Raw genomic sequence first — 18,612 nt, 5'->3', positions numbered from 1 at the left:
TGCACTCCTGCCTGGGTGACATAGAGAGACTCTGTCTAAAAAAAAATAATAAAAATAAAATAATAAAAAGACAAAAGATTTGTCAACAAATTGTAATGTGTGATCCTTATTTAGATCCCGACTAGAACTCTTTAACAATTTTTATACTTGTGAAATAACTGAAAATCCAGTATTATTTTTACTAATTCTTTTTGAGGCACAATAATACTTTTAGTTTTTTAAAAGAACTATTATTTATTAGGAATACATGCTGAAATATTTATGAATAAAATTATATGATATCTAGGATTTGCTTCAAAATAAGATGGTGGATGGCAAATTGGGGAAAGTGGGTGCAAGTTTAGATGAAATGAAATTGGTCATAAATTGATAACTACTGAAGCTGGATGATAGATACATGGAGGTTCCTTACACTACTTTACTCCTGTATGTTGTTTTAAATTTTCCACAATAAGAGACTGAAAACAAAATTATGAGGCATGGTATTAATTTTAAAAATAAAAACTTAAAAGACTATAGGTGTTACCTAAGCCCAACTTAATTCCTTCAGACCTGAGGAGAGCTTTTTTTCTTACTAAGCCTAGGAAACCTATATATGTTATCAGTCTTGACTTTACACATAGTCTCCCTTTCCAGCTCTTCTGATACTCTCCATCAGGAATAAATTTTCTATTTAAAATCTGTTTACAAATGATTTGAAATTACCCCCTTGACAACCTATAAAAGGCTTTAACACTTAACTAAAGGAAGAATTCTCAAAAAACAACATCAGGCAAATTCAAACAGATAAATTCAAGACACTAGTCGATACAGCTGGAGAAGTTACTTTTATTCTTGCAGTTTTATACTAGGAAGTCAACATTTAATTTAATAAGCCATCATCCACAATTGATTAAAAATGTTTAATCCTTAAATTGTACATCAATATCCTATGACTCCAAATTTTATTTATTACTCTCCTTCAAGTCTGAAGAAAATGATTAATTTGCTAAGTTCCACAGACAGTACAGTCCCACTGACATAACATTTAGTATGATGTCCTACTCTCGTATTAGAATTAAGGACAGCCAGTATCAAACTGGCCTGAAACCTGATTGTGTTCCTGGTTCAGAATACCTGTAGTAAATTTGTAAATCCACACCAAGACACAACATTAAACTAGGGTGTGTATATCTTATAAAAAACTTTTCACAGTAAAAATCAACATTAAAATTTTACCAAATTCCAACATTATGGGTTTTGAATCCAATTAAGCTTTCAAAATGCCTGATTAGCTGTGAATTAATTATAAATAACTTCATGTAGTTTGCCCAGCATTTCAAAATGGTTATGGACTATAAAGTTTAAAATGTCAAAGTATGCTATACATATTGCACTTTTCTGCTAGGCTGGGCTAGTATCTTCCATGGCAAGATCCTCAAACTATTGAGTAAAATATACTTTTAAATCAATATAGGTACTTGATTAATTTCCCTGAAATTATCAACATCATTACCAAAATCTTCCAGGATTTTGTAAGATTTGATTCCTTAAATACAGTTTTAAAGTTAAACTTATGGAGGGAAAAAACCCCTCATATACTGACTGTAAATTTTACGTCCTTTTTTGGTCCCTCAACGACCAAAGAGAATTTTAAACAAATTATGCTTCATGTTTCCTGGCTTAATAAAAAGCTACAATTTTTATTATCCAAATTAAGAAATATTATACTAATCAAAAGCTATTAATTTTGAAATGTCTATGTATGTCTGTCTGTAGGTCCCCTTAGAACCTTTCCAAACATTTATAATCAAGAGATTTTAATCAATTATGTACTAGAATCATATTAAAGAAAAACTTATTTTGCAAAAATAAAATCACTTTCCAATATGCTTGACAGAAACAAGCTATTCATTTTCATTTGTGTTCCACTGAAGACATTACTGAAATCTGTCCAATGGTTTATTTCCAAGTGGTCCACTACGGAATTCTTCGGAATGTTTTAAGATTGGCTGTAGCTAGAGTTCTGACTTCCATTTGGACCCTGCTCTCCTTCACTGTTCAAATGGGGAAGAAAGAGATTTTATACCAATTAAAAGATCCATTTTTACACCCTGATAAGCCTACTGACTTTAAAATTCATTATTCTGTGGCACAACTATACAAAACAAAGACATTCCTCATTATAAGACACGTGAAAAATTAAAATCCAGAAGACTAACATTTGGTTTTATGTTTTTATTCTTATATAACTTTGTGCCCTCACACATAACAAGCATTCTGGAAGTTAGTGTCCATATATACTCAAAAACTTTAAACCAGGGTATGGGATTTCATTGTTATTACAGGTATCACTCAACATAGAGATTACAGCTTCTTCTAAACAAATTTCCTATAAAATTAAATCTTACATATAAAATCCTATTCCTACTATTTATGAAAAACAAGAAGTGTTCTTCAAAAAAAAACCCAAAACTGTTGTCCAAAGGCATAATAAAATCATACATAAATATAGCAAACCTTTATAAGTCAGCAAGAAATATGGTAATTTCCTGGAAAATGCTGAATACTTAAAAATAACTAAAACTGAAAATACCAGTAACTTTGGCAATAGGATTATTGCCTTATCTTGTCCACCATCATCTTGCAGCTTCAGGCCCTGCCACTAGTGGAGAATCACTCAGGGAATTTCTGCAAAAAATGCATCCAAAGGTAGCTGTTTGAATGACTGCCTTAAACAGCTCCTTGAATAAAGTATTAACTGTTTCCAAATTGTGACATTAACTTATCAGTAGCAATCCATAAATCTATCTTGTTATATAACAATCATTTTTCTAAAGAAATAATTAAAATGGATGGCATTTCTTTATTTCCCTTCTGACTTTTTCTCCCTGCCCCAAATGAACTGATACACAGTGAGGGCAGAGAACCACTGAACTAAATGAACAGATCTTACTTAAAACACACACACACACACACACACACACACACACACACACCCCAATAACAACAAAAAAACCCCTCTTAGCACAGGTGATTCATTATTAGTAAAAATATATTCTTATGTGCTGTGGATCTTAGGGTCACTTTAAAACCAAAATTCTTTATCTTTACAGTATCAGATCATTCACTGAAATTTTTGAAAATTGCTACTGAAATTTATAAAACAGGACAATAGCTGGCAGTGAAAAAAAAAAAAGATGGCACAGAGTCAAACTGACATGAAACTACTATAGTTCTGAATTCTGCCCTGAATTTCAGATGAACTTGCCTAATTCTGTCAGCTTTAAATTTATGGCATATGACCATATGTTGAGAGATACCTGTAATATACCTTCACTGCATTAGGAAAAGTTACTAATCAGATTAGTGGTTTTTTTTAAATGAGACATTTTCAATCAAATCACAAATTTAAAAAATAAAATTAACATGGATCATGAAGTTTTGGAAGAAATGTTTTAAAAACTATAAAACAACATAATCTAAGAAAAATATGGTAAGTATGATATATAATTAAATGACATCAATAATTAAAGTCTACAAAGTACCTGTTTGGAGGTGGTTTTGGTTTCGGCATCTTACTAAGAATGGTTGCCATCTCTTTTCTCTCATCGAAATTCTTCCACTGCTCATACAGTTTTAAAATAACCCTGATTATTTCCAAAATCTAGAAGAAAATATTTGAGAAGTTCTCAGTGGCAAAAACAAGCAACATTTATATAAAGAGCACACATCACTTACTACACAACCCTCAGAAAAGAGTAGTCTCTGTCCTTAAATCCTGATAAATTTGAAAGCAGTATTTTTCACCACAATGCTGTTTAGGATTTTCCTTCTAGCCTCTCATTTTTCAGCATGTGTGCATTGTCCATTCTTATCTATCTCTGCAGTTGATTTCCTTCCATCTGATGATATCTTTTAAACTGAAACATACTAAGAATAAAGGTTCTAATCATGAGGGAATATACCATTATAGAGCACACTCCTCTAGTATAAATTATTTTAAACAACTTAATGGGGGGTAGTGCACAAAAGATGTTTTGATTCTCTGTTAACTACACATACATTAAGGTGTTCAAAAACTGGCAGCTACAAATTTGAAATAACTAGTTTCTAAATTAGCCGTTTTTTCCCACCTGAGTAGAACCTAACCTTAGGATTAATTTTAATGCATCTAACACTTGAGCACAAAAGCTAGAAACACAGCAAAAGCCACTTTGCCAGGAGATAGGCTATGTTACAGAAGTTCACAGTAGTATTCAGTGGTTACCAGGGAGCTTTTAAAATAATCCTGGGAATTAGAGGCTACTTTGCAACCAATCAAACCAAAAGTTTACCATTCTGTTTAATCCTAAACTGAAAAGAGATACATAGCTTAAATAACCGGCATTAACTCTTCCTACCAAACTTTTTTTTTTTTTTTTAAGACGGAGTCTTGCTCTGTTGCCCAGGCTCGCATACAGTGGCATGATCTTGGCTTACTGCAACCTCCGCCTCCCAGGTTCAAGCAATTCTGTCAATTCTGTCTTAGCCTCCTGAGTAGCTGGGAGTACAGGTGCATGCCACCACACCTGGCTAATTTTTGTATTTTTAGTAGAAATGGGGTTTCACCATATTGGTCAGGCTGGTCTTGAACTCCTGACCTCAGGTGATCCAACCACCTAGGCCTCCCAAAGTGCTGGGATTACAGGCATGAACCATCACACCCAGCCCATATTTCTTAATATTTTGTAACCAATAATCTTCTTAGCCTGGTGGACATCATAAGATTTTAGGCTCATGATAAGTACATATGACATTAATTTTTAAACATTCAAGTTTACATACAACTAACGGAATTTTACAGAATACCTTTTCCATATCCACAGAAAGCTCAGCAAACCATTGCCTGGCATCTTTCTGCTGTACAACACAGGCTACATGTAGGCAAGCTGAAATGATAATGAGAGACAACTATCCATGTTTAACTGCAAACACAGAATATGATCTAACAAAGATTTTTCACTAAAAAATTTCCTGTGTATTTTCCAACACTCTTTAAAAAAAATTAAACAGCTACATATGAGAGTTACCATTGACCACCTCAACAATGTAATCTGAGACAGAAAAAATTACTAGAGTAATTACATCAAGTTCTTGACATCTGGTCCTCACTGCGTGCTAGTCACGGTGCAGTTGCCTTGAGAGTCAGGCAAGTTAAAGAGGAAAAACATTCAATGAGGAGAATGGAAAAGGGAAGTTATCCCTGAGTAGTGTACAAAGCAGCAGTTAAACTGCACCCAGAAGTCAGTGCGACAAAACAAAACAAACAAAAATGTCAATTAATACACTAGGTTTTAACAATGTTGACTATGTTTCCACATTTCAGTTAAAAGCAGTGTTGCCTCGCCTTTTTTCTTCCTTTTCATTATTAGCATATGATCAAGTTATGTGAAAGTTGGGCACATCCTTACAGAATTCAGTGTTGTAATCAAATAAAGGTTAGAAAAAAAAATGTAATATACTGTATATAAAATTAGTTATATATGTTATATACAATATAAACTAACAAAAGAGAACAATCTACATCACAACTTTGCCTAAAACAATTTCTACTGAGCAGCCTGGATATCCTGAACTGACCCCAGCTTAAGTTATACTCCTTGGTCTGGTTATCCGTATGTCTTTGCTAAGGATGACATTCTAGGCAAATAGCAACTCAAATGTGAACTGACACACTGGTTGCCCTAAGTCAAGCAAAGCTATGAGTAAGGCTTAGGTCAAGAAGGGGTTAAAAAACTAAAGGACTGAAATGATAAAAACAGGAAATTAAAATACAGTGGACAATGCTATTAACATGGGCATGCATAGAGTACACTGGAGATCGAGAAAGCATCCTAAACCCAGACTGACGTGATGCCGAAAGGGTGGGGGAGGGTCACTGAAGAGAAGATATCTAAGCCAAGTCCTAACAAAAAATGAGAGTGGGAGAACAGTATGTATATCAATTGGGAGATGAATTCGGCTGGCTCCAGGTTTCTCAAACTTGGCACTACTGACATCTTAGGTTGAACAATTCTCTGACACTGTCTTGAATACTACAAGATGCTTGGCAGCATCCCTGGCTTCTACACACTAGATGCCAGTAGCACCCTACCCTAGTTATGACAACTAAAACCAAACATTGCCAAATGTCCCCTCGGGGCAAAATTATTCCCAGGTGAAACCACTAGCTTCACAACAGTTTGGAGGATAGACAGGCTCTCTGAGGATGGGAGTGCTGTAGGCTAACAAGCCAGTTAGGAGACTGCTGTGGTAACATGGATAGAAATGAGATGACTATCAGATTACAGAAGGAGCAATCGAGATGAAGGCACAAAATGTATTGGTAAACAACTACATGTGGGTATTGAGGGAGATGAAAGGGCCTAACTGCTGGGTTTCCAACTAAGGTATATAACTCGTGCTATTCACCAAACTGGCAAAGTTTGAGCAATCTGGGGCAAAGCGATGAGCTCAGTCCTCATCATGAGGCTGAGGTGCTGCTGGGATGCCAAGTGGAGCTATGTAAAAGGAAGATGGATATAAAGAACTGAAAAGTGGCAAGATCTTGGCTAAATAAGGAAATTTAAATGTTTCAGCACATAAGTGATAGTAGAAGCCATGAATCTCATGGAAAGTACCCAAGAAGAAAACTGCAGGGATGGCAAAGATGTGACACATGTTGTTATCCCTTCCTTCCTACCTATAGAGATCCCAGTATTCGTACCCACTAAACCCAGACACCACTTCAAAAATCCTTTCAAATCCAGTCCTTTCAGGGAGCTGCCAGTAATACAGAAGTGTAAGTATAACCTATTTGTCAGCCCTGATGTAAGAAGGCCGAACATTTAAGGAATAATTAACAACTGAACAAAGACAAACCAATGGAAAATAAGAGGGAAAAATCAAGAGGATGGAGTTATAAAAATCAATAGAAGGGGCTGGGCGCGGTGGCTCATGCTTGTAATCCCAGCACTTTAAGAGGCCAAGGAGGGTGGATCACCTGAGGTCAGGAGTTCAAGACCAGCCTGGCCAACATGGTGAAACCCCATCTCTGCTAAAAATACAAAAATTAGCCAGGTATGGTGGTGCATACCTATAATCCCCCTGTAGCTACTCAGGAGGCTGAAGCAGGAGAATCGCTTGAATCCAGGAGGCAGAGTTTCCAGTGAGCTGAGATCACACCACTGCACTCCAGCCTGGGAAACAGAGCGAAACTCCATCTCCAAAAAAAAAAAAAAAAAAAAAAATCAACAGAAGGAAAAGGAACAAAATTAACAAGTGTCCAATATATAACAGGCATTATTTGGTGCTGTACAAGCTATTTCATTTAATTCTTCAAATGGTTCAGTGGAATTACTAGTATTCTCTCCATTTTACTATTAAGGAAACAAACACGGAAAGGTCAGATAATTTTCCCACAATTGTAAAAGAAGTAAAGTTTAAGCCTAGGACTATCTGACTCCACCCATTACAGCACTGCTTTCCACAGACAGTAGAATGAATGTATCTAACTTCTCCAGCCAAGCATTAGGGACCACAGATGCTCCTTTACACAACCTCTGAGTACTTGTTTGGGCTCAAGATATGAAAGGCCTAATTATTTTACATGCTACAACTAATATTAGCTGGCTTAATTCTGAACTTTTCCCTCTAAAAAACAAATATATTCTATTCAGACACTGATTAAAACTATTTTGAATGGTTTCAAAAAAAAAAACTTACCAAAAAAAGGGAGTGGGGGAATAATAATCCTGATTTGTGACAGTTGCAGTTCATATTATTGAAAGTTCACATGCAAGGATTAGTCTATTACTTCATGGAACACAAAAACACAAAGTACAACAGGGTGAAATTTAGGATGACCTAAATAGGTTTATAACTAATTTAACTAATAAAGGCACACCATGCTTACATACCTAAAGCTATCATGAAAGGAGGATACAGTAGGCAAAGATCCGTTCTGTAGGTATCATTCACTATCCTCCTATAGAAATGTAAATCATATTATTACTGAAAGCAGAACTACCTCATCTGGTTGTACATTTCCTCCAGAGAGGGCCAGATTTCCCATCTTTGCACACATTTATTTCCTTTTATATTACTGAAGCACAGCTATAAAAGTGAAAACATCAAGGCAAAAGGATGGATACATGAATGTGACAACAAATAAGCACATATCAATGAATAAAATTACAGCTAAATATATTTTAAATTTCAAAATCTCATAACAAATTATAAACACATTTTTCTAATTTTTTAAAAATCAGGAAAATCAAATTAAAAAAACAGAAATTATACAGTAAATTTATATGTATGTTGCATACTACCAAAAAGTATTCTGATTACTTTAAAGACAGCTTCAGTCTTAATTTTTATGTTAACAGTCTGTGTTTTGTATAAAATTAAATTTTAATAGGTCTATTTATGGAACAGATAATTTAGGATTGTTTTCATTTTGGCATTTACACCACTATAGTTATTAAAATTCAACAAGTGGTATTTTGCTCAACATAAAATATCTTGGGGCAATAGTTTAATGACTTTAAAAATACTGGACTTCATATTTAATTGTCAACCTTCCTATCTAATAACACGTTACACTATTAATAACTTCTGTTCTAATTACCATGCAAGGGGAAGCAACATGTCTTCTTGGCCCATGTCCTGCACATACTGGAGCAAAGGTCTATAAGGATGATACACTATCAAGCAACAATCCTAGAAACAGTTTAAAAAATGTGTATGTATAAAAAACAGATTTATTACAACACAAAAATGTTATCATTACCCAACTGATTTGTAATTGTGTATTTCAAAGTGAATTTCACTAACTCATGCTTGCTTCCCTTTTATTCTCTTAAGCAAGCAGTATGACAGCCCTAAACTCTACTATAATAGTGAAGGCAGTGCTCTCTCTGGAATATACCTTGATAAATCGGTTGGCAGTCAGTCAGCATCCATTCATTCCCTTAGAGACTCAAAGTGTCACATCTGCAACACACTGAAACCTCTAATTAGCCTATAAATCCATAATTCCCAACTGGAGGAGCAGAATTCTGCCAAAGACATAATCTATCTTTAAATAACACTGCACGCACACACAAATTGTGCACATAATTTACGGTGGTTTAATGTCCTGACTTGTCTGTTTGTAATCCTTTCATTATAGTTACTTACTATAAAACAGAAAAATTTTCTCATCCCTAAGTAGGATATACAAATTATTTTACAGGCATCAGAGAGACTCTAGATGCTAATATAAATAGGCTACCATGATTTCACCATCACATATCAGGTGGATGGTTTTAAAATGTACCTCCCTAAAATACTTTCTTTAAATAATTTCCAACTTCATTAAATTTTAAAAATGTTTTAATTTATTAATCACAGAAGATTTACTTACCATTAGTTCTAAAAGATAGAATTCACATTCTAATATCTGTTGAAAACAAAGATTATCAATGAAATGTTAATATGAAACCAAATTAGATAAGTCCATCCACTTAATCTAACATAAATTACAGACATTATAGTAATTATTAAAAATTTTTACTAAGAAGTTTTAAAAATCCAGACAATAAACATAGTTTATATTAAAATAAATACCTGCAATAAAAAATTACTATATTATACATGCAATTATGATTATAAAGATTTTAATCCTTGTAAGGAAAAGCCAGCTTCTCACAATCATTCTTATTACTCACTTTTTAAAAAAATATCCTGTAAAACCATCAGATTTTCCAGTATACTTTCTAATACAATTATTTCTACTTAATTAAAAAAATGTAACTTAAAGAGAATAAACAAATCCCTTGCAAGGTGGAAAAAGGACATACCTATTAAAATGTCAATGAAAACTCACCTTATATTTCATATTGTTCCATTAGTTTTTAATCCCAGCTGAATAGTAGTATCACCTGGGAGCTTTTACACAGTACCAATGTTGGGAGCCCCAAGCCTGAAAATTCTGATTTTGTTGTTCTGGAAAGGATCCAACATCAGTATTATTTACAAGTTCCCAAGGTGATTTAATGAGCAGCCAGGGTTGATAATCACTACTATGAAGTATTTTTTTAAATGGTAAAAGTTATTTAGCTTTAATTTAGAATAATGTCTGTATTTATGTAATATTTGAAACTGCCATTTCTAGGAAACTACTAAATTTAGTCTAATATAATATAGAGCTAGTTTATATATAGCTTTGATAAGTGTTCTATTTTATACCATATACTTACATGATTCATCCTATAAGGAAATTCCTTTGGAAAGGCATATGAAAATCTAGTTTTTACTGCAGAAGAAAAACCAAAAAACAATTTAAACTGAGAAAATGGGAAATGAATTAACTCAAAATTCCTTTAACAAAGCAGAATATTAGAGGGTAGAGCAAAATTATTTTCAGTAGGAATTCTTGGCAATACTTAGGGACCCAGATTTTTATTTATTTTCAGGGAAGGGGAAAGACTAGGTGGCATGACACCCTACACAGCTTCAATTTTATATTTACTACCTTGAGAAAGGGTTCTGATGTCTAAAAAAGAAAAAGATCAGGAAAAAAAAAATCACTGGCTTTTATATTTCTAAAATCTTTTTAGCTATAGAATGGTATTCTTCTGTTTTCCAGTGATTGAGCTTAGAAGGAACACGGGGTTACATATGTGTTTATAATGTATACAATTAGTAAAAAATATACATATAAAATATCGGGAGGATAGTACACCAAAAAAATGTTAACAGTGGTTATCTGTGAGATTTAAGAACTTTTTACTAATCTGCACTTTCTAAACTTTTTACAATGACCAGGTATTTATCAAAATATATATTTTAATAAAAGCATTAATGTATGTGCAAAGGTCTCTAAAGTTTTTTTAAACTCTAGAGTAATACATAAAGTTACTCAAAGTAGTAGTAGTAACACACAAAGTGGTACTCTATTATCTATTACTTTATTGGTTAGTTACTAAATAAAGTACAAATGAAAAAACAATGTTAACCATCAATCCCCCATCTCTTTAAAATGGTGTGAGCATATACATATAAGTACTATTTGATAAATTGTATTCAAGCCATTATGATACATTTAATTCAACCAAGTATCTACTGACAGGTCCTAAAAAATGTTTGGTGTCAGCTTCCATTTGTACAAAGCCCAAGTGATCTCACTGAAATTAAAAGAAATTCCATTTCTAGCCAGGCACGGTGGCTCATGCCTGAAATCCTAGCACTTTGGGAGGCCAAGGCAGGTGGATCACCTGAGGTCAAGAGTTCGAGACCAGCCTGGCCAACATGGTGAATCCCCATCTCTACTAAAAATACAAAAATTAGCCAAGTGTAGTGGCGTGCGCCTGTAGTCCCAGCTACTCGGGAGGCCGAGGCAGGAGAATCCCTTGAACCCGGGAGGTGGAGGGTGAGCTGAGAACACACCACTGCACTTCAGCCTGGGTGACAGAGTGAGACTCCATCTCAAAAAAAAAGAAAGAAAAGAAATTCCATTCCTTCTATGCAGTATATTTTCAAAAAGATTTGTTTTGTAAATTAAGTGCCCTACAGCTAATTTAGATGCATAATATCTGCCAGGATTTGAAACCTAGAAAAATTTAAACTTGACATTAGTAAATTTATAATCTTTCCTTTCTTCTCTCCTTTATTTAAATTAAGACGTACCTATTAAGGTTTCTGAGTTTTACAAATCCTTGTGATGTAAAGTATACCAGCAAAACAGGTTCTTATATAATGGTAGACAATCAACAAAGTAAAATTATCTCTGTATATAAAACAAATCTACATCCCCATCCCCTGGACCTGGACACTAACACCTCTATTGGGAATATATTTACCTGATACTGTCACAACATATCTGTTACTCCACGCTAAAACTGCTCTGCATTTTTTTTCTATCTTTTAATCCTTTTCTTCCAACTTGGAGAAAAACACCTCCCTCCTCTCTATTGTTTGTCTTACCACTTATACATTTGTTATCATCTATTCAATAGATAACTCCTACCATTTTTTTTATCTTTAACCTTTCCTCCTTCAGTAAATCTTCCATCACATACTGATATGCTCAAACTTCCCTTGAAAAAAGCAAAACAAACTCTACCTAATTATATTCCTCTGCCTTTTATTTTTGTGGACTCAAAAACTGAGATCATGCACAGTTCTCTTATACCCACCGTTATAGACTTGCCAGCCTCCAGAACTGTGAGAAATAAATGTCTGTTGTGAAAGCCACCCAGTCTATGGTACTTTCTCATATTAGCCCAATTGGACTAAGACATGCCTTCACCCAGCTTCCCCTACTACTAACATCTTACGTTAGTATGGTGCATTTGTTACAGTTACTGACCCAATATTGAAATGTTATTATTAACTAAACTCTGTACTTTGTTCAGATCTCCTTAGTTTGTACCAATGTCCTTTTTCTATCCTAGGGTCTCATCTAAGATACCACATTACATTTATTTGTCACGTTTCCTTAGACTGTTTGGCTGTGACTGTTTTCTAGCCTTTCCTTGTTTTTGATGACTTTGACAGTTTTTAGGAGTACCAGTCAAGTATTTTTTCGAATGCTCCTCTACTGGAATTTGTCTGATGTTTTTCTCATTAGACTAGAGAACATGGGTTTTTGACAGGAAGACCACAGAGATAAAGTACCATCTTCATCATATCACATCAAGGATACATGATATTAATGTGATTTATCACTGTTGCTACTGACCTTGATCGCCTGGCTAAGGCAGTATTTGTCAGGTTTCCCCACTGTAAAGTTACTTTTCTCCTCCCTTTCCATAGGTACACACTAGCAGGAAGTTAACATATATAGCCAACACCTTATGAGTGGGAGTTATGCTCCCTCTACTTGAGGGCAGAGTAGCTACATATACCATTTGGAATTCTCCAGCATGGAAGACATGTCTCTTCTCCTTCATTTATTTATATCAGTATGGACTCACAGATATTTAGTTTATACTTTAAGTTATTACCCAATGCTATTTTTAAAATTTTGATGGTCAAAATATTTCAGTTTTGGTCAGTGGGAACTCTCTTAGTTGGCTCCTATATCCTTTTGACATATCCTCATCAATGTAGGTTTTTGTTTTTCTTGTTTGTTTTGAACACTTCTTTATTACTGGCATTATGAGATGGTCCAGGTCCATCTTGTGTATTTCTTGCCCCAGTCCTAGAATCAGCCATTTCTCCAAGGAGCCCTGGTACCTTTTATTGGAGAATTTTATTAGAAACCGAGACATGGGTACTAGGTGAGCTCACTGCTACTAGGATGTCATTGCTTATAGACTCTTTCAGCTGAGAAAGCCAAGAAATACACACATTCACCCATTCATATACACATATCTATAAGTATTTCTATATGTAACCATCCATATTGTATTAAGGTACACGAGTTCATGCTGTTTCCAGCCCTTTGTTTATCTGTAAATTCCCACTCCAACAATGAGAAACCCGGCTCTCAAACATTTGCTATTGATTTACATAATTGTTTAATTCCCATATACATGTATAACATTATCAGAATTGTTAACTTGTACACCCATGGGTAACAACTTTATCAACTAGAGTACAATGCTTATGTGTAGTTCCTTTTGCCTTTACTCTTACACTCTAATCATTTCCAAAGCTACTTATGTCAACACCTTTCCCCCAATTCCTTTCACTGAAGTTGTTTCATATATTTGTAATATAGTTAGACTATTCCTTTCTCAGCACCTACTCACTTCTTAATTCCTTGCAATATGGCTTCTACCTCTACCCCCACATTGTTAATAACACTATGCTCTCTCTCAAAGATCTGTTTTTTTCTTTGGTTCACATCTTTTTCTATGCAGCATAAGATATTGTGCAAGTCTTTTATTTTTATTTTTATTTTTAGAGACAGAGTCTTACTCCGTTGCCCAGGCTGGAGTGCAGTGGCATAATCATAGCTTACGGCAACCTTGAACTCCTGGGCTCAGGCAACCCTCCCACTTCAGCCTAGTTGAGTAGACAGGACTACAGGTGAGTAGCTAGGACCACAGGTGTGTGCCACCATGCCCAGTTAGTTTTTCTTTAATTTTTTGCAGAGTTGGAACCTTGCTATGTTGTCCAGGCTGGTCTTGAACTCCTGTTCTAAAGCAACCTCTTGCTCCAGCCTCCCAAAGTGTACAGATTATAGGCAGGAACCACCATGCCTGGCCTGTGCAACTCTTAAACGTTATCAAATTCCAAATTTCTACTGCTGGCCTCACATTTTTAAGAGGATGTTCTACTGACATATTTATGGTTATAATGTCAAAGATTAAATTTAATTCTTTTAAGAACTCACTTATTCTCTTTTTCGGTACCACCTACAGCTCCCCAGTCCCCAGGCAAAAAACCTCAAAACACATTTCTGACTCTTAAATCCCTTCCTTTTACAAGTCCTGCTGACTCTATTGCTCAAATCTGGCTCGTTTGTTCTTCTTGCTGGCTGCCAATGTTAGTTTAAGCCTTCACTAGTGTTCACTGGGATGACTTCAGCAACTTAAAAATTATTTTTTCCACTTTAAACTTGTTAGGTTTTATTTCTCACAGCACCCTGTGGTAAGTGACAGCACTCAATACAGTTTGCAGTTTCACTGTATTTCAGAAGGTTTTTGTTTATAAATTGTATTAAGATACACAAAACTTTTGCAAAACTGAAACTCTGTACCCATTAAACAATCACTCCCTATACCACCCTTCCTCCAGTCCTATCATTCTACTTTCTATCTCTATTAATTTGACTACTCTTAAGTATTCCACGTAAGTGTAATCACACAATATGTCTTTTTGTTACTGGCTTATTTAACTTACCATAATGTCTGCAAGGTTCATCCATGTTGTGGGATGTAAATAACTTCAAAATTTGTCTAACTCTACCTGCCCTCTCCTCCAATTCATCTTACATAATTCTGTCAGATTTACCTTCCTAATGTACAATGCTAGCATTACCCTCATGTGTAAAAATAAATAAAACTGGCCAGGCACAGTGGCTCACGCCTGTAATCTCAGCAGTTTGGGAGGCCTGAGGTGAGGAGTTTAAGACCAGCCTGGCCAAAATGGTGAAACCCCATTTCTACTAAAAATACAAAAATTAGCCCGGCGTGGTGGCACACACCTGTAATCCCAGCTGCTAGGGAAGATAAGGCAAGAGAATCATTTGAACCTGGGAGGCAGAGGTTGCAGTGAGCCAAGATTGTGCCACTGTACTCCAGACTGAGTGGCTGAGCGAGACTCTGTCTCAAATAACTAACTAACTTTCATTACTGTCAATAGAACAAAGTGCAGATTCCTTCATTTAGCATTGAAGGCCTTCTATTAGCTGATATTCGTCAGGTAAGGATTTTTCCCCACTATTTCCTTACTCAACATACAGTTAATCTAACTCATGAGCTTTCCCTATTTGACTAAACTATTCAATGTTCTTAGACTGTCTATCTCCTGCATTTCCCCAGTTCAACTTTCTTCACCAAATTCTACTTAATCCTTTCTGGATTCATGAAGCAACCTTTTCCCACCCAAAACATTCACAGCATTCTCTGTAACTCTCTTATACTATTTATTTCCTTCTGTATTAATATTTTTATGTGTCTGTCTTATTTTTTTTGTCCTTAAATTCCTTGTATTTTATCTTGGTACCAATGCCACTGCACTGGTACAGTGTTTTCCAGTGATAATGATGTTGTTGTCATTGAAGATGATGATGATGATAGCCCCTAAAGTTTACTGAGTATTGTGGACCAATATATGTCCCCCTCCAAAATTCATACGTTGAAGCCCTAACTCCTAGTACCTCAGAATGTGACTGTATTTGGAGAGAGGGCCTTTAAAGGGATAAGATTAAATGAGGACAGGCTGGACGCAGTGGCTCACACCTGTAATCCCAGCACTTTGGGAGGCTGAGGCTAGTGGATCATGGCGTCAGGAGCTCAAGACTAGTCTGGCCAGCATGGTGAAACCCGTCTCTACTAAAAAATACAAAAATGAGCTGGGCATGGTGGCACATGCCTGTAGTCCCAGCTACGCAGGAGGCTGAGGCAGGAGAGTCACTTGAACCCGGGAGGCGGAAGTTGAAGTGAGCCAAGATGGCACCACTGTACTCCAGCCTGGGCAACAGAGCGAGGCTCCGTCTCAAAAAGAAAAGAAAAAAAAAGATTAAATGAGGACATAAGAGTGGGGCCTAATTCTGTAAGACTACTGTCCTCACATGAAGAAGATGGCAAACCAGGAGTGTGTGTGCTCCGAGAAAGATCCATGTGAGAATAACCAGACACCTTGATCTTGGATTTCCATGCTCTAAAACTGTGAGAAAATACACTTCTGTTGTTTAAGCCACCTATTCTGTGGCATTTTGTTACAGCAGCCTCAGCAAAGTAACATACTAGGCAAGGCACTGTTCTAAAAGCTTTATAAATATTAACTCATTTGGTCCTCATAACAACCCAACAACACAGGAACGGGTTTGCACATAGATATTAATATCCACCCATAAGAATGACATAATAGTCATTAGAAAACAATATAATAAAATTAGGAAACATAATTTTTTGTTTACTCTTATAAGATAAAAAGCCACTGAGTTGATGTTTTTGGATTATTACTATCCATTTTAACATTAAAAGTATTATCTTTATAACTTCTTTTAAAAAAACCTTTTTTAGCTCGATTTTTTGCCAAATACACTAGACATAAAGGTATCCTCAGGAAATTTAATAAAGCCAACCAATCTGTCATATGTCTCATAAACTAAAAAAAAAAAAAAAAAATCTATGTAATCTGGAGATTTCTTTAGAATTACATCCTTAAAGCAGATATATTTTGCACTTACATACAGAAGTAGCAGCAGCAATCAATCTTGTATTTGAAACTACTCCAAATTCCTAAAGAAAGAAAAGCAGGTACATGTTAACCCAATGAATCTAAGGGTATCTGAACTCTATTTAAAACAGGATTTCCTTGCTCCCCTGTTTACATTCTGTTCACCTTCTACCCACTTGATGCGTGAAGTACTTAAACCCCTAAATGTACAGGTTGATTACCGCTTATCTGACATGCTTAGGATCAGAAATTTTTCTGATTTAGGAATATTTTGCATTACACTGGTTGAGCATCCCTAATATAAAAATCTGAAATCCAAAATGTTCCAATGAGCAGTCCTTTGAATGTCATTTTGGCACTCAAAAAGTTTTAAATTTTGGAGCATTTAGGATTTTCAGATCAGGGATAATCTGCCTGTATTACCTTTCCCCCAAATTGCTACAACTTAAGACAAATTTTAAAATAAGTTTGTAATTTAATAACAATAAAAAGTACCAAATTAGAAACCAAGTCGTAAGATTACAGTGTCAGTTTTAGGACTTAGTTTCCAAGAAGATTATTTACATTCTATACTTAATTGCAAGAATACTAAGTACGTTTCCTATTCAATTCAACCTATACTAACAGATACTTCATGCCATTTTATGATAAAACAGTCAAATCTGTGAATAAGATAAACCTTAATTAATAGACTTCCAAAGTCAGTTCCCGTTTCCTCTTTCAAATGAATAACCACCATTGTGAAAATACTAAAACTTACTATGATCCACCTTATATATACTATTTCATCTATTGCCTAAGATTCCTAAAGCCTTCACTTCATTTTAAAATAAAAAATTCAAGAGTTGGTTTCTTATCCAACAAAAGGAGCTAAACTAAAAATCTATTTAAATACCTTCAGCCTACATCCTTATCCTGTGTAGGGGAAATGTATGTGTAGTAACATATTTGTTTTACATTTAAACCTCCAACTATAGTAACTGAAAAGAAAAAGTAAAAGCCTGAGACATGTTCTTAAATGAGATTTCTATACAATTTCCATAAAACTAGAGAAAATACAGAAAGATTTGGTCCTCTTGTCTCAAAAAAAAAAAAAAAAAAGGTGAGAAGTATGTGTATTTGGGGGAAGTTGTGGAATGAAATAATAATGATTCAATTGATATTATTTCCAAATTAAAGAAACTGTGGTTACTTTCTATCACTACTGTCTTTTTATGTTTTCCTTTTTATTTTATTTTTCAGTTTAGTTATATTTCAGTGAACTATTTAGACCGAAATGGAAAAGGCATTGGTGTAAGTTGGAATCTAAGAAGTTTTAGATGTTTATTGCTTTTGAATAGAGGAAGTAACATTTTAAGGATTGGGCATTGTTTTAGTCACTACTTGAAGTCCCAACTACTCGGGAGCCTGAGGCAGGAGAATGGCGCGAACCCGGGAGGCGGGAGAATGGCGCGAACCCGGGAGGCGGAGCTTGCAGTGAGCCCAGATCGTGCCAAAAAAAAAAGGTGAAATTAAGGTGAAATTTAGGCCTATCAAGATACTTGAGATGTAGGAAAGCAATATATATATTATTTTTAAATTTAATTTTTCTTATTTATTTTTTTGAGACAGAGTCTCGATCTGTTGCCCAGGCTGGAGTGCAGTGGCATGATCTTGGCTCACTTAGAACGTCCGCCTCCCTGGTTCAAGAGATTCTCCTGCCTCAGCCTCCCGAGTAGCTGGGATTATAGGCACCCGCCACCATGCCTGGCTAATTTTTGTGTTTTAGTAGAG

At 35.2% G+C, this 18,612-nt stretch overlaps 1 protein-coding gene across 5 annotated transcripts in view; it reads right to left on the bottom strand.

Moving 5' to 3' along the window:
* Positions 1–808: 808 nt before the first annotated feature.
* CCNC (cyclin C) overlaps positions 809–18,612 on the bottom strand; it is a 27,697-nt gene continuing 9,893 nt past the window's right edge. For 3 of the 5 annotated variants that reach the window (XM_011956435.1, XM_011956438.1, XM_011956439.1), the window contains 8 exons: positions 16,850–16,901; positions 10,242–10,297; positions 9,407–9,442; positions 8,630–8,721; positions 7,920–7,987; positions 4,831–4,910; positions 3,528–3,646; positions 809–2,036 (listed from right to left, as the gene is read on the bottom strand). In XM_011956435.1, coding sequence (XP_011811825.1) covers positions 1,982–2,036; positions 3,528–3,646; positions 4,831–4,910; positions 7,920–7,987; positions 8,630–8,721; positions 9,407–9,442; positions 10,242–10,297; positions 16,850–16,901 — 558 coding nt within the window. In that variant the 3' untranslated portion in view covers positions 809–1,981. Of the gene's footprint in view, positions 2,037–2,202; positions 2,671–3,527; positions 3,647–4,830; positions 4,911–7,919; positions 7,988–8,629; positions 8,722–9,406; positions 9,443–10,241; positions 10,298–16,849; positions 16,902–18,612 lie in introns of those variants that run through there. The other 2 variants (XM_011956437.1, XM_011956436.1) reach the window with 2 other exon arrangements.

This window comes from Colobus angolensis, unplaced genomic scaffold, assembly GCF_000951035.1.
Source record: "Colobus angolensis palliatus isolate OR3802 unplaced genomic scaffold, Cang.pa_1.0 Scaffold418, whole genome shotgun sequence".
In the NCBI taxonomy this organism is placed as follows: Eukaryota; Metazoa; Chordata; class Mammalia; order Primates; family Cercopithecidae; genus Colobus; species Colobus angolensis.
Note: the sequence above shows the minus strand (reverse complement) of the source record. Positions and strands in the feature narration are given on the sequence as shown.